Below are 22,512 nucleotides of genomic sequence, written 5' to 3'. Positions count from 1 at the left end.
GGGGGCGGGGCAGGGGGGGCGGGGCAGCCCTTCCTCTCTTACCCCTTATGCGCCACCTCGAAGCGGATGCCCTTGGTGTGCAGGACGCGCCGCAGCCCCCGGTGCCCGCGGTTCATGTGCAGCTTGAACTGCTCCTTGAACTCTGCTGGCCGCCAGTGACCACCCGGGCCCTAACGAGCCCCAGGCCCCGGCGCACCCCCGGGGACCCCCGGGGAGCTCCCCTCGGGTGCCAGCCCCCCCCCCTCCCCCCCCCAGATGGGCCGAGCGCGGCACTTACCAGGGGAGTCGGTGTTTTTGACGACGTTGGTCTTGTCCTTCTGGGCCTCCTCCTGCCGGGGCGTGGGGGGTGAGGGGGTGCGGGGGGGGGTGAGGGGGGGCTGGGGGGGGGCACGAGGAGGGGGCAACTCACCGCGCTGGGGTAGGGGAACTCGAAGCGCACGAAGGCATCCAGCTCGGTGGGAGCTACACCTGCCAGGTGGACACAGCATCAGCATCGCCGCGGCGGCGGATCCACGGCACCCCGGCGGTGCCCATCGCCACGGCGGCGGATCCACGGCACCCCGGCGGTGCCCATCGCCACGGGCGGCGGATCCACAGCACCCCGGCGGTGCCCATCACCCATCGCCGTGGCGGCAAACCCGGGAATTTTAAGTCACAAATAATTAAAAATAAAAGCCTCGTCGGTGAGGAGCCGGCAAAGCCCAGCACCGCCCCCGGCCCAGGCTGGACGACCTCCGCGGCACCCCGCCGGCTCCCCTCACCTGGCGGTGCCGGGAGGTTGATCCCCTTGACTATGCACAGCACCATGTCGCTGCTGTTCAGCTCCGGGAAGCTCCTGCGGAGGGGACGAGCCAGGAGGATCCCACCAGCGCCCACCTGCCCCTCGGCACCGCGGCGGCCGCGCCGGCGAGCCCCTACTTGATGACGCTGAAGGTTCGTTGCTCGTAGCGGTGCCGGGGCGGCGGGTACCCCCGGGCGTGCGCCTGCTTCAGGACGGCCATGTGCTGCCTGCAATCCTCGGCCAGTCGCTCAAACCTGCTGGCCAGTGCCGTCAGCCCCCGGCACCGCTCCCCTGCACCGCGCGGCCAGCACGCGGCGGCCACGGCGCCCCCCGGCCGCCCCCAGACTCACTTGGTGGTCTCTGCGATGTTCCCCAGGTGAGTGAACTGCTTGGAGTGGCTGACGCACATCTGGGGGGGTGAGGGAGAGGAGGAAGAGGAAAGCCCCCCACAGGGACCCCAGCCGCGGTAGCCCCCGCCGGGCCCCCACCGTGCTGGTGCTGGGCTGTGCTGCCGCGGGGGTCCCGCTGGGGCCGGGGTCCCCCCTGCACCCGCAAACCCGGCTCCGCTGCTGGCTCAGCCCCAGTTCACGCCGGATTGAAACCTGCGGCCGCTCCCCGCGCCCCCCGCCAGGGCAGCGGTTTGATCCCCTCCTCCTGCGACAGGGACCCGCCGGGTCCCCCCATTCCCCTCCCCCCCACCTGCCACGTCCTGCCCGCCCCGTTTTCAGTCTCCCCCTCCCAAACCCGCCGGATTTCCTGGTGCCGCTACCTCGTGCTGCTGCCGGATCACCCGCACCAGCTCCAGGTACCGGCCGGCGGCCTCGGGGGGGACGCAGGCGCCGCGCTGCACCAGCACGAAGTCCTCCTTGTTCACGGGGGCTTCGGGGACCTGCGGCGGGGGGAAGGGCTCGGCTCAGAGCCCCCACACCAGGAACGCCCCACCGGGAGCCGGCCGAGCACCACCGGATGCCGCATCCCCACCTTGGTGATGTCGACGGGCAGCCCGCCGCGCGCGGCCGCGATCATGGCGTCCAGCCCCTTGGCCTGGCGCAGCAGCAGCTTCGCCCCCCTCGATGTCGCGGCTCTGCTTGGCGCGCAGGGCGGCCTGTGCCAGCTGCCGCCGCCGGCCCTCCAGGAACGCCAGCTGCTGCTGGGCTGCGGGGCAGGCGGCGCTGAGCCCCCCCCGGGGGGGCTGGGGGCTGGCCGCCCCCTCCTTGCCCGCCACGCTGTGCCGGATGGCGGCGTTACCTTTCCCAGCGGGTTTAGGGGGTGCTTTGGTCACGGCGGCGGGATGGGGGGCGGCGCGGGGAGGCGGCGGCGGCGCTTTGGGCTGGGGGGTGGATGCTCTCACCGGGGCTGGGCGGGCAGTGGGCTGTGCCGGGGGGAGAAATGCAGCGTCAGATGGAAAACGGGGGGCCCAGCCCCGCAGGGGGTTGGGTTTCCCCTTTGGAGCCCTCCGCGCTCCCCGTTTTGGGCTGGGGGAGGTAGGCAGAGGGTCCCCAGCCCCCCCGAACGCCGACCTGTGCCTCCTCATCGCCTTCCTCCTCATCGCGGACCTCCTGGCTGGCCAGCCTCGCCGCCGCCTCCAGCACCCCGGCGAGGCTCTGCTCACCGGACGGCGTCTCCGTGCCCTGGATGGGTGGGAAGCCTGGCCGGGGGGTGCCAGGGGGAGAAAATCGGGGGTACCGCAGCCCCCCACAGCTCACCAGGGCGGAGGGGTCCAGATCCTGCTCCCCCCCGTGCACCGGCTTCAGGAACCGGCCCCCGAGAAGCACTCGCCACGAAAAAAACAGGGAAAAATACCTGGCGGGACGGGCAGCTCCGAGAAATCCACCGTTTTCCCAGCTTTGTGCGCCCGGATGGCGTCTTGGTATTGCTGGAAGGGAACGGGGAGGCTGAGCAGCACCGCGGCGGGGCCGGCAGCACCGCGGCACACGCGGCTCCCGCACCTTGACGATGCGCTCGTGCATCCGCGCCTTCCGATCGTCGCCCTTGCTCCTGGCCTGCGCCGCCGCCGCCGCGTAGCGTTCCATCCGCTGCTGCAGAGCCTCCAGCGCGTCCCGCGGAGCCGGCGGCGCGGCTGCAGCGGGGGAGAGCCGGTGGAAAAGCTTCCAGCCGCTTTTTTCTTGGAAGTTCCCTTCCCCCAGGGGGATGTTTGGGGGTAGGAATTGGGGGTTGGGGGTTCTACCTGCCGTGGGAGAGGCCGGTTGGGGTTCAGGCTGCGTCTGGGTGGGTGACAGCGGCTCCTCCGGCGCCTGGGCTGCGGAGAGGGATGGCAAATCAGGAAATCAGCACCCACAAGCGAGCGGTGAGGTCAGTGCTGCGACGAGCAGAGCCCCCACGGTGGCTTTTTTTTCCTCCATCAGAAAAAAATCTAAAAAAAAAAAAAAAAAAAAGGGGGGGGACGAGCGCTCCCCGCCGCTCCCCACCGAGGCTGCGGGTCTTACCGGGAGGCGGTGGCACGCTGCTGAGCTCCACTGGCTGGCCCTGCTGCGCCGCGTCCAGCAGGGAGTCAAGACTCTGGAAAAAATCACCAAACCCCCCCCAGACCGGCTGTTTTCCTGCACTGAGCCCCGCACCCACCACGGAATCCACAAAAAGGGGGGGGGGATTCGCATCAGCGGGGACCAGGGAGGGAGCCCCAGGCCCCTCGGCACGCCCAGCGCCACACCTTCGCCAGCCGGTAGCACCGCGTGGCTGCCTCCAGGTCGCCACGCTGCTTGGCACGCAGCGCTGCCAGCTTGTACTCGCGCTGCCGGCCCCGCAGCATGGCCTCGGCACCGGCAGAGCCTGCAGTTAGCGGGAAGCAGAGCGGCGTTGCTGGCTTCCCCCCCCGTCAGCCGCGGGGTACGGCCATCGCCGGTGCAGAATAGCGAGCCAAAGCCTTGCCTGGGTGGGAAGCCGGTGAGGCCGGAGCTGGTGGCGGCGAAGAGCCACTGGGCAGGACCTGGGGCGGCTGCAGGGAGCCGGCGGGCGGTGGGGGGGGGCTGGGGGGAGCTCAGCCCCTTCCCCAGCGCCACGGGCGGGGGGATCTCCTCCTCCTCGATCTTGTTTCCCTTCCTGACGGAGGCCAGCATGCTCTCCAGCGTCTGGAAGGAAGAGGCACAGGGGAAAACTCCCCGTCCCCGCAAATATTCCTCGGCCGAAAGAGGAACCGCAGAGCTGCCGGGGCCGCCGGAGGTGGGAAACCCCAACGGCCACCTAAAAACTGCGCCCACAGCAGGGCCGGGAGCTGGGGGTCTCTCACCCACGGGGGATCCAGCCCCAAACCCAAAATCCCGATCTCCCCCCCCCAAAATCTCCTCAGCTGCTGCCTCCCTCAGCCTGTGCCCGTGGCCAGCCGGCCCCGCTCTGCCCGCACCGGCAAAATCCCGGCGGAGGGGTAAGTGCCGCTCCCGGGCTCCAAAAAACACGGGATGTCGCCCTTTCCTGTGCCATGACCCAGAGGGAACGTGGGGTCCCACCTCAGGGGCTCTGCACCAAGCCAGCGGCGCTGGAAAGACCCCAGCGTGGCAAAAGGGGCTTAAACAAGATGGGAAACGGCCCGGAGGGGAAAACCAGGGCTCAAAATCAATAAAAATAAAAATAATTCTGAGGCTCTTCCAAGGGTTTTGAATAACCGCGAGGAATCGGGACCTCGAGGCAGTGTTGTAGCCGACCTTGCGGCTGCGGGGTGAAGCGGAGCCGAGCTGCGAGCGCAACCCCCTCCCCCCGAGTTCGGTAACACCGGCTGAGCGCAGCCGGGAATTCGCGATCCGACGGTTTCATTTAATTCAAAAGATCCAATTAAATCCCAGGGCTTTGCGGCGGGGCCCTCGGTGCCAGCTCACCTTGAGGCCACGCTCGTAGCGCCGCAGCCTGGAGCCGTCCCCTGCCTGCCTGGCGTTGGCGATGGCCGCCCGGTACATGGCCGTCCGCTCCGTCAGCATCGCCTCCACACCGCCGGACTCCACGGGCAGCGGCTCCGGCACCTGCACCCAAGGAGAAGCGCTGGGATCCACGCAGCGAGAGCCGGGCTCGTCCCGCCGCCGATAATCCGCTTGGATCGGGGGCTCGGAGCCGAGGCGGGGGCTTGGAGCCCGGCTCTGGCTCAAGCCAAAGCGGCACAGCCGCGCGTCCCGATCCTTTCCGTGATTTTACAGCCTCTGGGGGCTGAAGGAAGAGCCCCAACGGCTGCTAATGGACAGGGATTGCCCTAAAACGGGGATTATCAGAGGCTAACTCCCTGTAAATTCCAAAAAATCCCCTAAATCCCATCTCAGCACACAAGACTTCCAACGCTGCCCATCACCGAGGCAGCGGCGGAGGGAACCTGGCTCCTCCTCACCCCCGGGAAGGTTTTCCCCTGCTGCAGGGCAGGTTCCCGTGACCCAGATGCGTTTTCCCGGCAGATGAATGAAAAAGCGACAGGAAAAGTCCCAAAAGGGCCGGATCCGGCACCGGCACGGCAGGAGCGGAGCCCCAGGAGGCGTCGTACCTTGGCGGGTGGCACCAGCGCGTCCATGCTGCCCTCCCCTTCACCCAGCACCTCCTGCAGCTCGGCCTGGAAGCGCCAGGAGATCCCTCAGAGATGATCCCAGGTGGAAAAGCCCCTTTTTTTTGGGACAGAGCTGCCCTGAGGGCTCAGCCCCCATCTCACCATGAGATCGTCTTCATCTACCAGCTCCTCGTCGTCATCCCCCTCCTCCTCGTCCGGGTCCTTCATGCACAGAGCGGCCATCTCCTCAATCGCCTCCATCGGCAATGGGGCTGGAGGAGACACAGCACATGGCGGGGGGGGGCGTTTGGGGCCATTTACCCATTTTTTGATGGTTTCAGCCCCCCTGCAGGAGGGTCCAGCCCGGGCGGGGCAGAAACGACCCACCAGGAGCCACTTTCTACGTGACACGTCATTAATTATCCCAGCAATTAACGGCGGAGGAGCCCCACCGCCATGGCAGTGCTCACTTTTCCCCTCGGGCTTCCCCCCCGGCGCAGCTCGGCCTCCCACCAGCGCCAGCAGCTCGGCCTCCAGCTCGGCGGCATCGTCCGCGGCGGCATCTCCCACCATGCCCTCCGGAGAGAGATCCACCAGCAAACCCATCTGCGGGGAGGGAGGCGGGGCGCGGCACTAATGACGCCTCGTTAGGGCCAGGGGATCCCCCGGGATCCAGCGGGGGGAAGGAGGGAATTGACATGGATCCTTCAGGGAGGGACGCCGGCGCAGCCACAGCTCGGGGCAGAGCCCACGGTGCCGTGAGTGACGCCGCAACAGCGATTTGCGAGGCACCGGGGTGAATAAAACCACTTAATTAAATTAAAATATTTAAATAAAGATGAAAAGCAACAGCGATAGACCCGGCTGGGCAACGGTGGCACAACCAGCGCCGCCTCCGCCGCCGAACAGCTGTTGATGGCATTGATCTTCCCCCGGGGCAGGTGGGGGTGGGGGGCACACCAGGGCGGGGGGCACGGGCCGCACCTGCCTGGCGATGGCGGCACCGTGGCCCGGCGGCAGCCTGCGGGCTCTGCTCATGGCTCTGCTCCTCACCGTGCCGAGCTGGGGGGGCTGCGTTAAAGGGGGGGGGGGCGGGAAGCCCAGCACCCACCGGAGAGCCTGGACAGGGCCGCCCCCCCCCAGCCTTCTGCAGCCCCCGCTGAGCCCCCTCCCCCTGCTTTCCATGAGTTTTGCGGCAGCGCCCTGGCTCCCGCACCACGCCCCCCCCCCCTTCTCCAAGCACCCCAGGGTGCTGCTGCCCCCCCCAGCCCTGTCCCCTCCTCCAGAGGATTCCCCCCCTCCCCCGCAGCCCTTCCCCCCCCCCAGCCTCACACAAGGCAACATTTCCCTCTCCCAGGCCCCATACCCCCTCCTCAGCCCTCCCAGGCCCCATCTCCCCTCCCCACCCCCCCCCCAGGCCCCATTCTACCCCATCAGCCCCCCCCCGGCCCCATTCCCACCCCCGGGCCCCCACAAGGCCCCATTTCCCCCCCGACCCCATTTCACCACCTCAGACCCCCTACAAGCCCCCATTTCACACACACCCCCAAGACCCCCCCGAGGCCTCGTTGCCTCCCCTCAGCCCCCCCCCAGACCTCATTTCACCTCCCAGACCCCCCTGCCGGCCTTGTTACCTTCCCTCAGCGCCCCCCAGGCCTCATTTCATCCCCCAGACCACCCCAGGCCTCGCTGCCTCCCCTCAGCCCCCCGCAAGCCCCCACTCCCCACCTCAGCACCCCTCAGGGCCCAGCGCCCCCCTAACCCACCCACTCACCCACCCGCCCGCCAGAAACGACCCCCGCCCCCTCCCCCAGCCACACTCACTTCCTACTCCGCCCGCCGCTGTCAACAACCGGCCGCGCTTTACGGCACCAACGTCGCAAAAGCCGCTGTCGCCGCGTTTCGCTTGACGGCACCCGGGGGGAAACTACAGCTCCCAGCGTGCCCCGCGCCGCGCAGGCGCACGGCGGGAGGCGGGAAAAGCGTGAGGCTGGGGGAGGGGGGCGGCCCGGCGGGCCCGACGCGCGTTCGGGGGGGGCGGGTGACACGGCCCCTGTTTCCCCTCGGAACCGGGGGGGGTTGGTGGCTGCTGCCAGCGGGGGTGGCGCTGGGCCCCGGGGGTCGGTGGAGGGGGGTGGGCTCGGCCCTGGGGGCGAAGCGCCCTGGGGGGGGGGCTGCTGCCTCATGGCCGTGCTGTTCTCCGCAGGCAGGGGAGCGGCGGGATGGGCAAGCGGAGGAGGGAGCAGCTACCAGGTAACGGCACGAGGCCCCGGCGGCGGCGAGGGGATGGCGAGGGGATGGCGGCAGCGAGGGGATGGCGAGGGGATGGGGGCGGCGAGGGGATGGCGATGGGGGTGGCGAGGGGATCACGAGGGGATGGCGAGGGGATGGGGGTGGCGAGGGGATCACGAGGGGATGGCGAGGGGATCACGAGGGGATGGCGAGGGGATCATGAGGGGATGGCGAGGGGATCATGAGGGGATGGCGAGGGGATCATGAGGGAATCATGAGGGGATGGCGAGGGGATCATGAGGGAATCATGAGGGGATGGCGAGGGGATCATGAGGGGATGGCGAGGGGATCATGAGGGGATGGTGAGGGGATCATGAGGGGATGGTGAGGGGATCATGAGGGAATCATGAGGGAATCATGAGGGGGTGGCGAGGCTATGGGGGTGGCAAGGCTATGGGGGTGGCGAGGGGACAGCGAGGGGCCAGGGGCGGCGAGGGGCCAGGGCTGGTGAGGGGCTGGCGAGGGGCTGGCGGTTGATGAGGGGACGGGAGCGGCAGGGAGGTGGTGAGGGGGTGACAAGGGGCCGGGGTTGGTGAGGGGGTGAGGACAGCGAGAGGACAGGGTGGGTGAGGGGCTGGGGATGGCAAAGGGCCAGGGTTGGTGAGGGGATGGGGGTGACAAGGGGCCGGGGACGGTCAGGGGATGGCGAGGGGACAGGGTGGGCGAGAGGCCAGCAAGGGGCCGGCGAGGGGGACAGGGCCACCGTCCCCTTCCCCTCCCCGTAAGGCAGCCAGCCCCATCTCGCCCCTTGCATTAAGCTGCCAGTGAGCACCCCAGAGCCCACCCTGGCTCTTCCCCTGAGCCCACCCTGCCTCTTCTTCCTTACAAACCTGTTACGCTGCAAAACCCTCCCCGTTTCTACGTGAAATGACACCGGCCTTTAACCTTTCCACGCCTCTTTCACCAAAGAGAGCTCTGCTTCGGTTGGCGAGGGGGGAGTGGCACCCACAGAGCCGTGGCCGAGCCCCTTGTGCCGCAAACACCCTTTCTTGGCATTTTGGGGGAGCAGGTGTGGACGGAGTGGAGCTGGCACCCCACAAAAAGTTCTAAAAGGGTGTTTTTTCCCTTCGGTTCAACACAAAAAGCCCTCAAAGGGATTTTTTTCCCTTCGGTTCAAGCATTAGAGGTGTGTGGGGGAGTATTTTCACTAGGATTTAGTCAAAAAAATAGCACAGAACCTCTCCGAACGCTGCTCTCCCCGTCTGATGCGACACCAAGCCCCTCTTACCCCCATGGCTGACGCCTGATTCTGGTTTTCCCCTTCAAAGGAGGAGACGGTGACCAGCATCTTCCCAAAACCAAACCGAATGTTCAGGAGGATTCGGAGGCAGCGAAAGATGACGGTTTAGACGTGGCTGAACCAGCTCAGAGTGGCGATGCGGATGGAAAACCCGAACCGTGTGGACAAGCGACCCGCAGCAGCGCCGCCACAACTGCACCGGGGAGGTACCGGGATGAGAAACGGGGGTTTGCGGCTGAGCCAGGGTCTGCACGGAGACCCCAGCCGTCGCCTCGCCGCTCGCTGAACTCGCTTTCGTTGGTTTTAACAGCGTGAACAGCGACGGGGAGGTGGCTGTGCCGGAGCAAAGCACAGGTGGCGGCAAGTCACCGGAGGGAGCAGCCCTGGGAGCAGCGTCTCAGCCAGAGTCACCACAACGGGGAAATTTGGTGGCAGACGAGGCCAAAAAGGAGCGGCACAGTGGCTGCGGTGAGGAGCCGGCCACCGAGACCTCAACCCACGGCACAGCTGGCAGCATTGGTGACGGCCCCAAGTGTGGCCGCGCTGTGCCAGCAGGAGGAGAGGGGGCTGCTGGCGGAGAGACAGCTCTCCCGGCGGATACTCCAGGCCGGAGCACCGGCGGCTGCGCGCCAGCGGAGATGCCGGCCCCTCACCCTGAGGAGGGAGTTAACGGTGACGTGGATGAGACGCGGGAGCCGCCGCGCACCGAAGAAAATGGAGGCGCCGTATCCGAGAGGGTGGCAGGGGGAGCGCCCCAGGAGTGCAGGCAACAACCGTGGGCGAGCGGGACAAGCGACACGGGAGAGAACGTGTTTGGATCCTGCAGCGGCGCCTCCGTCGAGGTCCCGGTGGTCTGTGCCCCGGCCGCGGAGCTGAAGGCGGAGGGAGGCACCGCTGAGGCTGCCAGCACCGTCGGCCTGGCGCGCCAGCCGCGGAGTGGGAATGTTCCCCCATGGAAAACATCGGGAGAGGCCCGTGAAGAGGCTGGAGGGGGAGAAGCCGCTTTCCCCGGGCCCGGCTTGGCTCCAGCCATCCCGGCTGGCGGATTCCAGAATCCCTCGGACGACGTCGACGGCCTGGCGGAGCACACGGCGAGCGCGCCAAGGCCGGCCGCGCAGCCTCCCACCGGCTCCGGCAGCCCCCCGCGCGGCAGAGGAGGCGCAGAGAGCGCGCCCACCGTTACGGTGACACCGGGGCCGGCTCTCAGCGGCACCGCACAGCCCCCTGCCGTGGGCACCGGCTCGGCTGTCGGCGCTTCAGCCGGGGAACGGAGAGAGCTGCAGGGCGGCCTGGAGGGGAGCAGCCCAGCGCTGCCACCGCCGCTGGTAAACCGCCAGCAGTCACTAACTTATCCTGAAAACACCAACCCAAAGTGCCCGAGACATGAATAAACCCCCAAAATGCCCAATAAAGCCCCCAAAATGCCCAATAAAGCCCCAAAATGCCAAATAAAGCCCTCAAAATACCAGAAATGCCAAATATCCCCTGCCCCCAATTCTGAATAAACCCCCCTAAATGCCAAATAAAGCTCCCAAAATGCCCAATAAAGCCCCAAAATGCCAAATAAACCCCCCAAAATGCCAGAGACGCCAAATAAAGCCCCAAAATGCCAAATAAAGCCCCAAAATGCCCAATAAAGCCCTCAAAATACCAGAAATGCCAAATACCCCCCTGCCCCCAATTCTGAATAAACCCCCCGAAATGCCAAATAAAGCTCCCAAAATGCCAAATAAAGCCCCAAAATGCCAAATAAACCCCCCAAAATGCCAGAGACGCCAAATAAAGCCCCCAAAATGCCCAATAAAGCCCCAAAATGCCAAATAAAGCCCTCAAAATACCAGAAATGCCAAATATCCCCTGCCCCCAATTCTGAATAAACCCCCCTAAATGCCAAATAAAGCTCCCAAAATGCCCAATAAAGCCCCAAAATGCCAAATAAACCCCCCAAAATGCCAGAGACGCCAAATAAAGCCCCAAAATGCCAAATAAAGCCCCAAAATGCCCAATAAAGCCCTCAAAATACCAGAAATGCCAAATACCCCCTGCCCCCAATTCTGAATAAACCCCCCGAAATGCCAAATAAAGCTCCCAAAATGCCAAATAAAGCCCCAAAATGCCAAATAAACCCCCCAAAATGCCAGAGACGCCAAATAAAGCCCCCAAAATGCCCAATAAAGCCCCAAAATGCCAAATAAAGCCCTCAAAATACCAGAAATGCCAAATATCCCCTGCCCCCAATTCTGAATAAACCCCCCGAAATGCCAAATAAAGCTCCCAAAATGCTGGAAACTCTAAATAAACCCCCGAAAATCCTGAATAAAGCATCCTCGAAAATGCTGGAAACTCCAAATAAAGTCCCCAAAATGTCAGAAACACTGAATAACCCCCCCCCAAATTCCGACTAAAGCCCCCAAAATTCTGCATAAAGCCCCCTCAAGTGCCAAATAACTCCTCCAAAATGCCAAATAAAGCTCCTATAAATACCAGAGATGCCAAATAAACCCCCCAAAATGCTGGAAACACCAAATAAACCCCCCAAAATGCATGGAATAGGCTGAAAGGGGGGGGGAATATCCATCTTTGGCGGGTTGGAGTCGGGCTCCCTGGCCATGGCTTCGTGGTGACAGGGACTTTTCTCCGCAGCCGCTTCCCACCACCGGCCCGTGCGGCTCTGTGGAGCCTGGGCAGGAGCCGTGTGCCGCGGCGTGCCGGAGCTGTGCCGAGGAGCCCCCGGTGCTCAGCGCAGGGAGCGGCCCACACCAGCTGTGGCCCCGGTAGGTGCGCTGCCCACCCCGACGGGTGCCACTGGCAGAGGGGTGGGCTGGGGGGCAGAGCGGCTGTGAGGGATAAACCCCCTGGGTTTGAGGCAAAATGCCCCGATTTGATGAGTAAAAATTGAATTTTCCATCTTCGGTCAGGGGCGAGGAGCCGGAGGGGCTGTGCCCACCCGCCCCCAGGAGGGACGCGACCGACGTGGTGTGCGGCCTGATCCTGGAGCTCTCCAACCTCAAGTAAGAGCCGCCTGCTCGCGCCGCCCGCGAAATCCGCGTCCTTTTTCCCGGGGTGGGGGGATCCAGCCCTGCGGGGGGCTGAGGGTGGGCGAACGCCGCGCCGCGGGGTCCGTGCAAGGTGGAGGGTGACGCCGGTGCCCCCCGCAGCCGCCTGGTGATGAGCGCTCACCGGGGCCTGGCCGCGCTGAGGAGGCCGAAGCCGCGGCGGAGCCGGCAGCCGGCACGCGCCGAGAGGCGGTGGAAGGAGACGTAGGGCCAGGTCGGTGCCGGTGCCAGCCCCGGCACGGCTCAAGCGTTTATTAACGTCAAACAGCGTTTCAACGGCAAACAGGCTGGAAATAAACCCCTTCCAACACAGAACATGTGAGATAACGGCTAAAGAACAAACCGGGGCGTCCGGCGAGGGCCGGAGCCACTGGGCGAGTGGCTAACGCCGTCCTGGCCCCCTCGGGTGCTCGGCAGCAGCCGGAGCATGGCAGGAGCCGGCGCGGCCCTCGAGCGCCCGCTGGGATTAATAAAAACCAACCAACGAACCCCCAAACCTGGAACCGACCCCAACCCTGAGCGCCCCCAGCACGGGGTGCTGGTGAAACCGCCCCCGCTCAGGCTTTTCTCGGCATCTGGAGGTGGCTTCTGTCAGCGGCGACCGCCAAACCGCCACCGGGCCGGTGTCGCTCAGCTTGACCCGCGGGGAGACGGACTGGGGAGACTGGGTTTGGTGGGAGCGCCGTCCCGGTGCCTCCCCGGTGATGCATCCTCAGGGGACCCCCTGGAAGAGAAACCAGGAGAGAGGGGAGAGCACCAGCGAGCACCGCGTGTGCCGGGGTGCTGTGCGCGCCCGTTAATTAGCCTAATTGCCCCAAGGACCACAGCGGGCTCTCTCCTGGGTAAATTAAGGCTGGAGGTGGCGGGTTCAAAGTGTGGCTTTGTGCCAAAACCGCTGGCCCAGTGGCAACACTGGGGCCGCATTTCCCCGCGGGTGGCTCGCACTGGGAAGCGACCCCCCTCACCCCGACCCCGCCGTTTTTTTGGGGGGGCTGCGAGACGGGCAGCGCCGCGCGTCAAACCGGAGCGATACCTGCGGCGAGGGGAGCGGGGAGCGCTCCGCCAGCGCGCGGTCCCTTCTTGGTGCCGCGTGGCGAGCGGCTGTAGACGGAGGTGTAGGTGCCGTGGGTGAGCGGGCAGAAGCGGCGGGTGTGCGCCCGGTCGCGCGTGGCCCCGCACTGCGGGCAGACGTAGCTGCGCAGGATGGGGCACAGCACCCGGCCGCTGGCGTCGTGCAGGCTGTGCGTGCGGTAGATGTGCTCTGCCTCGCCGTTGTGCTTGCAGAAGGTGCACAGGGCTTGACCGGCTGACGCCGGTACCGGTTCCGGTGCGCTGGGCTGTGCCGATGCCTCCTGCTCGGCGTCGCCGTGCTCCTGCGCCAGCGTGGCCAGCACGGCCGCCAGCCCCAGGTAGTCCCTCCACATGTCGAACGTGGTGCTGGGCTCCATCCCGTGCTGCAGCCCGCCGGCTCTGCCGCTGCACCGGGCTCCGTGTGCCGGGGCCTGCCCTGGCGGGGCCACCCAGGGCCAATCGCCGCCACCGGGGCCGGGGGCTGGGGGCTGGCCCCCTCCCCCAGCCGCCGCCTGGAGCCGGTGCGTCTGCCCGGCGGGGTGGGGGTGTCTGCGCCTCTTCCCCTCTCCGCGCACGGGGGTCACCCCCCAAGCCCCCAGTGCCGGCGTTTAAACCCCCTTGTGCCGCCAGCACCCCGGTGTTGGCCAGCATCGCCCCGGCTGCGGCCGCCTCGCAGCCAAACTTGGGGTTCGGGGCCCAACAGGACCCTCTGCCCATCCAGGGGGGACCCCCCAGCAGCCGGGATCGGCAAAGCACCCGCTAATGGGGCAGAATCACCCACAACAGCCGCCCTGGGGCACCACCGGCACCGCTGCGGCTGCTGGGAGGGCTGCGCCGGCCCCCCGCCCCCCCGGGTTTGCAGAAAAAAAGGGGGATTTGGGGAAAAAATGGGGATTTTGGTTTCCCCAGCACCACGACCCGCCACAGGTGACGCGCGTGGAGCATGAATTTTGGTTGCCCTGTGCCGAGCGTCCTGGCAAGGAGCCGGCGGCGTGCGGCAGCACCACTGCGCCATGGCAGCACCACCACACCAGCACCACCACACCAGCACCACCACACCGGCACCACCACACCAGCAACACCGTGCCATGGCAGCACCACCACACCGGCAACACCGCGCCATGGCAGCACCACCACACCGGCACCACCACACCGGCACCACCACGCCATGGCGGCACCACCACACCAGCACCACACTGGCACCACCACACCGGCACCACCGCGCCATGGCGGCACCACCACACCGGCACCACCACACCGGCACCACCGCGCCATGGCAGCACCACCACACCAGCACCACCACACCGGCACCACCGCGCCATGGCGGCACCACCACACCGGCACCACCACACTGGCACCACCGCGCCATGGCAGCACCACCACACCGGCATCACCACACCGGCACCACCGCGCCATGGCGGCACCACCACACCGGCACCACCGCGCCATGGCAGCACCACCACACCGGCACCACCACGCCATGGCAGCACCACCACACCGGCACCACCACACCAGCACCACCACACCGGCACCACCACACTGGCAACACCGCGCCATGGCAGCACCACCACACCGGCATCACCACACCGGCACCACCGCGCCATGGCGGCACCACCACACCGGCACCACCGCACCATGGCAGCACCACCACACCGGCACCACCACACCGGCACCACCACACCGGCACCACCACGCCATGGCAGCACCACCACACCGGCACCACCACACCAGCACCACCGTGCCATGGCGGCACCACCACACCGGCACCACCGCGCCATGGCAGCACCACCACACCGGCACCACCACACCGGCACCACCGCACCATGGCAGCACCACCACACCAGCACCACCACACCGGCACCACCGCGCCATGGCAGCACCACCACACTGGCACCACCACACCGGCACCACCGCACCATGGCGGCACCACCACACCGGCACCACCACACCGGCACCACCGTGCCATGGCAGCGCTGGGGCGGCAGCGACTCTCCCGCCCGCTCCGGCGGGCCACGGGGCACACACAACGGTCGATGGTTTCACCTCAGCCACAAAACTCACCGACAGCGTTGAATGTTCACCGGAGCCACCGTGTTGGCTCGCCGGTGGCACCTGCCTGGGGGATTCGTGCTCTTCCTCCTGGTTATCCCTGCGCCAGCACGGGGTTTATCGGCGCAGTGAGGATCTGGCAGGGGAAGGGTCCCTGCAGCTGCCGGCCTCGACCCCCACCTGCTCTCCCGGTGTGGTGAAATACCGGCCGGGTCCCCATGGCGTGGCAGCCCCGTGCCACCCGCTCCGGCAGCGCCAGTGTGCCCACATGGTGTTGCCGCGAGGGCTGGAGGCGCCGGGCCGGGCCGCAGCACCAGCGAGAGCGGCCGAACGGCCCCCAGCCCGCGGTGGGTTTCGAGCCGCACGTGCCGAGCGCCGGGGGGAGCGGGGGGGCCCTCATTTATTGCTTCCAAACCAGAGCCGTGGCGCGCGGCGGCATCACTGCACCCCAGGGCCGTGTGCGCGGGCTGGCCACACCAGAATGTCAGACATGGGGGTTTCCCACCAAACGGGCGCCGCGCTGCCCCGTGCCGGTGCCAGTGCTGGCGGGAGCTCGGTGAGCGGCCAGAGCCGTGCCATGCCGTGCTCGCCGGGCCTCCCGCTGGCTCCCGGTGACGTCACGGCAAAGCCGCGTCGCGAAGGGCCGCGGGGCCCCGCAAAAGAAGGAGGAAAGAACCACAAAAAGCCCTGGCAAAGCAGAGAATGGGCACTTTGTGCGGCCGGCACAGCGGTGGCCACCGGCCCTCCCCACCGGGGGGTACCGGCGGCTTCACCGGCACCGGGGCATCCCAGAGCCCAGCGCGGCGGCGGGAAGAACGGGCTGAAGGCAGAGCATGGCCGTGGCGGCGAGGCCTGGCACCCTCCCAGGGCCGCCCCGGCACCTCCCGCGCCAAATTCTTTGTGCCGGGGAGCGGGAAAACCCTGCCGGGGCCGCGGCTGCCGGGGAGGGCGGCCCTGGCACAGCCCTGGGTGCAAACCCGGCGCTTTCTCGGCGGCGTGGCCGGGCACCCTCGGCACCAGCACCACGCTTGGCACCGGCCCCGTGGCCAGCATCAGAAACGGGAGGGAAAGGGGGGAAATAAATGAGGGGTGAGAGATGGGGGGGCGCCGTGCCGGGGTTGTGCCGTGCCAAGGACTCACCGTACCGGGGGTTCGCCGTGCCAGGGGATTTGCCACGCTGGGGGTTCACCGTGCCAGGGGGTTGCTGTGCCAGAGCTTTGCCATGCCAGGGCTTCACCGGGCCAGGGACTGGCCGTGCTGGGGATTCGCCACACCAGCACTTTGCCATCCCCGGGACTCACCGCACCGGGGATTCGCTGTGCCAGGGATTTGCTGCACCGGGGACTCACCGTGCCAGGGATTTGCGGTACTGAGGGTTTGCCGCACCGGGGACGTGGTGTGCCAGGGATTTGCCATGCTGGGGTCTCGCCGTGCCGGGGTCTCGCTGTGCCAGGGATTTGCCGTGCCGGGATCTCGCCGTGCCGGGGATTTGCCGTACTGGGGTCTCACCGTGCCGGGGATTTGCCGTGCCGGGATCTCGCCGTGCCGGGGTCTCGCCGTGCCGGGGATTTGCTGTGCCGGGGTCTCGCCGTGCCGGGGTCTCGCCGTGCCGGGGTCTCGCCGTGCCGGGGTCTCGCTGTGCCGGGGTCTCGCCGTGCCGGGGTCTCGCCGTGCCGGGGATTTGCCGTGCCGGGGTCTCGCCGTGCCGGGGATTTGCCGTGCTGGGGTCTCACTGTGCCGGGGATTTGCCGTGCCGGGATCTCGCCGTGCCGGGGTCTCGCCGTGCCGGGGATTTGCCGTGCCGGGGTCTCGCCGTGCCGGGGTCTCACCGTGCCGGGGTCTCGCCGTGCCGGGGTCTCGCTGTGCCGGGATCTCGCCGTGCCGGGGTCTCGCCGTGCCGGGGATTTGCCGTGCCGGGGTCTCGCTGTGCCGGGGTCTCGCTGTGCCACCCACGATGGTTACTCGGCAGCGCCGCAGCTCAGGATCCAGCCCCAGTGCCGCCGGTGTTACCCCAAGAGCCGTGGCCACCCCCAGCACCGGGTCGGGCCCGGGCCACGCAGCACTGTTGCCTGTCACGACAGAGCTGGGGGGGAGGCAGGCAGCGCTGCCCCCAGCCCAACCAGGCACAGATTGGCCACCCTGCAGTGGCGGGGGAGCCGGGGGGCCCTGGCACCCCCCAGCACCCATGGGTGCCTGTGGAGGGGGGGGCCCCTGTCACGACACCAGGGGCTGTGGGGGGCCCTGTCATGACACCTGGCGGGGGTGATCCCTATCACGGCACTGGGGGGGCTGGGGGAGGGGGCAGGGAGACTGTCACAGACCCGAGACTGTGGTTCCTGTCACGACAGCCAGGGCTGGGGTGCGTGTCCCTGTCACGACACCTGGGGCTGGCAGGGGGGTCTCTGTCATGAACCCAGGGCTGGGGGTTCCCTGTCATGGCGGCTAGGGCTGGGGGCTGTGAGGCCCTGTCACGACACCCGGGGCTAGGGGGTTCCCTGTCACAGCACCGTGGGCTGGGAGGGGTCCCTGTCACGACACCCAGGGCTAAGGGAGTCCCTGTCACGGTGCCCGGGGCCGGGGGGGGTGAGGCCCTGTCACAGACTCGGGGCTGGGGAGCTCCCTGTCGCGACACCCGGTGCTGCGGCGGTCCCTGTCGCGACACCCCGCCGCTACTCACGTGGGGGTTTGGCCCCGCCTTCGGCGCGCGGCTGCGGGGAGGGGGGGGGGGAGGGGGGCGGTGGCGCGGGTCACCTCAGGCCAGCGGCACCGCCCATTGGCCGTGCGCCCCGCCCCTCCCGCCCCCTATTGGTCACCGCCCCGCCGCTCCCCATTGGTCGTCCCAAACCGCAGCGCCCGCCCTTGTTGGGTGCCGCCCCGCCATCGCTCATTGGCCGCCCGCAACGCCCCGCCCGCCCGCTATTGGCCACCGCCCCGCCGCTTCCCATTGGCCAGGCCGCGGGCCGGTGCTTAACCCCTGCGCTGCCGGGTGGGGCGGGGGTAAGGGGGGGTGTTGGGGGGAGCTTTGGAGGGGTTAGAGACTTGGATGGGCTGGGGGTGTTGGGGGGAGTTGGGGTCTTTGGGGGGGGTTTGGAGATTTGGGGGGTTTAGGAGGTTGTGGGTTTTTTTTGGGGGGTGGGGGGTGTTAGGAAGCTTGGGGGGGTTAGGAGGTTTCGGGGGGAGGGGTTGTGGCAGGTGGGAAAGGGGGGGGGGCACCCCCTGTTCCCAACAAACAGGCCCCAAAGTGGCACCTCAGCCCCGAGCCTGGGGGCTGGGCCAGTGGCAGGGCAGGTGGCGTGGCACGGCTCGGCTCGGCTCAGTACGGCTCGGTACGGCTCGGCATGGCACGGCTCGGTACGGCTCAGCATGGCACGGCTCGGCTCGGCCTGGCACAGCTCGGCTCGGCTCGGCATGGCACGGCTCGGCATGGCACGGCTCGGCTCGGCATGGCACGGCTCGGTACGGCTCGGCATGGCTCGGCTCGGCTCGGCTCGGTACGGCTCGGCTCGGCTCGGCATGGCACGGCTCGGCATGGCACGGCTCGGTACGGCTCGGCATGGCACGGCTCGGTACGGCTCGGTACGGCTCAGCATGGCACGGCTCGGTACGGCTCGGCATGGCACGGCTCAGCGTGGCACGGCTCGGTACGGCTCGGCATGGCACGGCTCGGCTCGGCTCGGCATGGCACGGCTCGGTACGGCTCGGCATGGCACGGCTCAACGTGGCACGGCTCAGGTACGGCTCGGCATGGCACGGCTCGGCTCGGCATGGCACGGCTCGGGCTCGGCTCGGCATGGCACGGCTCGGTACGGCTCGGTACGGCTCAGCATGGCACGGCTCGGTACGGCTCGGCATGGCACAGCTCGGCATGGCACGGCTCGGTACAGTTCAGCATGGCATGGCTCGGCTCGGCATGGCACGGCTCAGTACGGCTCGGCTCGGCATGGCACGGCTCGGTACGGCTCGGTACGGCTCAGCATGGCACGGCTCGGTACGGCTCGGCATGGCACGGCTCGGTACGGCTCGGCATGGCACAGCTCGGCATGGCACAGCTCGGTACAGTTCAGCATGGCATGGCTCGGCTCGGCATGGCACGGCTCGGTACGGCTCGGCATGGCACAGCTCGACTCGGCTCAGCGTGGCACGGCGTGGTGGGTGGGGAAGCTGAGGCACAGGGCCAGGCACAGCACACACCTCGTCCACGCCGGGGCTCACCACGCTGGCTGTGCCGTGCCAGGCTGTGCCACACCAGGCCCTGCCAGGCCGTGCCGAGCCGTGCCAGGCCGTGCCGAGCTGTGCCAGGCCGTGCCACACGCCGGCTGGGGCCCGCTGGCACCGGCGACTTCTCAGCCCTGTGGGCAGCGCGGCACAACCCGCCCCCCCCAGGGACCCGCGGGGAACCGGGCTGGCACTGGCACCGCGGCACAGGGGCACTGGTGTGACCACAGAGCCTCTGTCCCACACATGCGGCACACGGTGACACACGGTAACACATGGTGACACACGGCGGCACAGGGCAACAAACGGTGGCACACGGTGACACACAGTAACACGTCGTGACACATGGCGGCACACGGTGACACACGGTAATACATGGTGACACACGGCGGCACACGGTGACACATGGTGACACATGGTGACCATGATGGCACATGGTGACACATGGTGCACACGGTGACACATGGTGACACACGGTGGCACATGGTGACACACAGTAACACATGGTGACACATGATGGCACACGGTGACACATGGTGGCACACGGTGGCACTTTGGTGACACATGGTGACACATGGCAGCACACGGCGGCACATGGCGGCACAGGTGACAGACGGTGACACATGGCGGCACATGGTGGTACATGGCAGCACACGGCGGCACACAGTGACACACAGTGACACATGGCGGCACACGGCGGCACACGGTGACACACAGTGACACATGGCGGCACACGGCGGCACATGGCGGCACATGGCGGCACACGGTGACAGACGGTGACACATGGCGGCACATGGTGGTACATGGCAGCACACAGCGGCACACGGTGACACATGGCGGCACACGGCAGCACACGGTGACACATGGTGACAAACGGTGACACACGGTGACACATGGCGGCACACGGCAGCACATGGCGGCACACGGTGACAGACGGTGACACATGGCGGCACATGGTGGTACATGGCAGCACACGGCGGCACACGGTGACACACAGTGACACATGGCGGCACACGGCGGCACACGGTGACACATGGTGACACACGGTGACACACGGTGACACATGGCGGCACACGGCGGCACATGGCGGCACACGGTGACAGACGGTGACACATGGCGGCACATGGTGGTACATGGCGGCACACGGTGACAGACGGTGACACATGGCAGCACACGGCGGCACACGGTGACACACGGTGACACATGGTGACACACGGCGGCACACGGTGACACATGGTGACACATGGTGACCATGATGGCACATGGTGACACATGGTGGCACACGGTGACACATGGTGACACACGGTGGCACATGGTGACACACAGTAACACATGGTGACACATGATGGCACACGGTGACACATGGTGGCACACGGTGGCACTTGGTGACACATGGTGACACATGGCAGCACACGGCGGCACATGGTGGCACATGGTGACAGACGGTGACACATGGCGGCACATGGTGGTACATGGCAGCACACGGCGGCACACAGTGACACACAGTGACACATGGCGGCACACGGCGGCACACGGTGACACATGGTGACACACGGTGACACACAGTGACACATGGCGGCACACGGCGGCACATGGCGGCACATGGCGGCACACGGTGACAGACGGTGACACATGGCGGCACATGGTGGTACATGGCAGCACACAGCGGCACACACGGTGACACATGGCGGCACACGGCAGCACATGGCGGCACACGGTGACAGACGGTGACACATGGCGGCACATGGTGGTACATGGCAGCACACGGCGGCACACGGTGACACACAGTGACACATGGCGGCACACGGCGGCACACGGTGACACATGGTGACACACGGTGACACACGGTGACACATGGCGGCACACGGCGGCACATGGCGGCACACGGTGACAGACGGTGACACATGGCGGCACATGGTGGTACATGGCAGCACACAGCGGCACACGGTGACACATGGCGGCACACCGGCAGCACACACGGTGACACATGGTGACAAACGGTGACAGACGGTGACACATGGCGGCACACGGCGGCACATGGCGGCACATGGTGACAGACGGTGACACATGGCAGCACATGGTGGTACATGGCAGCACACGGCGGCACACGGTGACACACAGTGACACATGGCGGCACACGGCGGCACACGGTGACACACGGTGACACATGGCGGCACACGGCGGCACATGGCGGCACATGGCGGCACACGGTGACAGACGGTGACACATGGCGGCACATGGTGGTACATGGCGGCACACGGTGACACATGGCGGCACACGGTGGTACATGGCAGCACACGGCGGCACACGGTGACACACGGTGACACATGGTGACACACGGCGGCACCACGGTGACACATGGTGACACATGGTGACACACGGCGGCACACGGTGACACATGGTGACACATGGTGACCATGATGGCACATGGTGACACATGGTGGCACACGGTGACACATGGTGACACACGGTGGCACATGGTGACACACAGTAACACATGGTGACACGTGATGGCACGCGGTGACACATGGTGGCACACGGTGGCACTTGGTGACACATGGTGACACATGGCAGCACACGGCGGCACATGGCGGCACATGGTGACAGACGGTGACACATGGCGGCACATGGTGGTACATGGCAGCACACGGCGGCACACAGTGACACACAGTAACACATGGTGACACATGATGGCACACGGTGACACATGGTGGCACACGGTGGCACTTGGTGACACATGGTGACACATGGCAGCACACGGCGGCACATGGCGGCACACAGTGACAGACGGTGACACATGGCGGCACATGGTAACACACGGTGACACATGGCGGCACACGGTGGTACATGGCGGCACATGGTGACACACCGGCGGCACACGGTGACACATGGTGACACATGGTGACACACGGTGACACATGGCGGCACACGGCGGCACACGGTGACACATGGTGACACATGGCGGCACACGGCGGCACATGGCGGCACACAGTGACAGACGGTGACACATGGCGGCACACGGTGGTACATGGCAGCACACGGTGACACATGGCGGCACATGGTGACACACGGTGACACATGGCGGCACACGGCGGCACACGGTGACACACGGTGACACATGGTGACACACGGTGACACATGGTGGCACACGGTGGCACTTGGTGACACATGGTGACACATGGCAGCACACGGCGGCACATGGCGGCACACAGTGACAGACGGTGACACATGGCGGCACATGGTAACACACGGTGACACATGGCGGCACACGGTGGTACATGGCGGCACATGGTGACACACGGCGGCACACGGTGACACATGGTGACACATG

General features: G+C 66.8%; 3 protein-coding genes across 3 annotated transcripts; 1 reads left to right on the top strand and 2 right to left on the bottom strand.

Moving 5' to 3' along the window:
- Nucleotides 1-19: 19 nt before the first annotated feature.
- Nucleotides 20-7,201, bottom strand: LOC130143542 (coiled-coil and C2 domain-containing protein 1A-like). The gene is given in 24 exon segments (XM_056326234.1): nt 20-142; nt 278-329; nt 410-468; nt 762-835; nt 919-1,035; nt 1,132-1,190; nt 1,551-1,670; nt 1,763-1,849; nt 1,851-1,936; nt 2,030-2,153; nt 2,302-2,429; nt 2,585-2,657; nt 2,731-2,861; nt 2,970-3,041; nt 3,229-3,301; nt 3,453-3,571; nt 3,633-3,870; nt 4,612-4,752; nt 5,109-5,166; nt 5,260-5,324; nt 5,421-5,530; nt 5,729-5,864; nt 6,243-6,320; nt 7,083-7,201. Coding segments are annotated over 23 exon segments (2,280 nt in total). The 5' UTR covers nt 6,297-6,320; nt 7,083-7,201; the 3' UTR covers nt 20-38.
- A 240-nt stretch (nt 7,202-7,441) lies between these two features.
- LOC130143543 (translation initiation factor IF-2-like) lies at nt 7,442-12,088 on the top strand. Its single transcript, XM_056326235.1, has 6 exons — nt 7,442-7,511; nt 8,819-8,996; nt 9,101-10,115; nt 11,434-11,564; nt 11,709-11,801; nt 11,949-12,088. The coding sequence occupies exons 1-6, from the start codon at nt 7,481-7,483 to the stop codon at nt 12,052-12,054; spliced, it is 1,554 nt and encodes a 517-aa protein (XP_056182210.1). The 5' UTR covers nt 7,442-7,480; the 3' UTR covers nt 12,055-12,088.
- Nucleotides 12,062-13,971, bottom strand: LOC130143544 (nanos homolog 3-like). The gene is made up of 2 exons (XM_056326236.1): nt 12,880-13,971; nt 12,062-12,570 (listed from the first exon to the last, which is right to left on the bottom strand). Exons 1-2 carry the CDS (start codon nt 13,292-13,294, stop codon nt 12,404-12,406), a joined length of 582 nt encoding a protein of 193 aa, XP_056182211.1. The 5' UTR covers nt 13,295-13,971; the 3' UTR covers nt 12,062-12,403.
- Between the last annotated feature and the right edge of the window lie 8,541 nt (nt 13,972-22,512).

The sequence above is a fragment of the Falco biarmicus genome, unplaced genomic scaffold (assembly GCF_023638135.1).
Source record: "Falco biarmicus isolate bFalBia1 unplaced genomic scaffold, bFalBia1.pri scaffold_426, whole genome shotgun sequence".
NCBI classification, from domain to species: Eukaryota; Metazoa; Chordata; class Aves; order Falconiformes; family Falconidae; genus Falco; species Falco biarmicus.
Note: the sequence above shows the minus strand (reverse complement) of the source record. Positions and strands in the feature narration are given on the sequence as shown.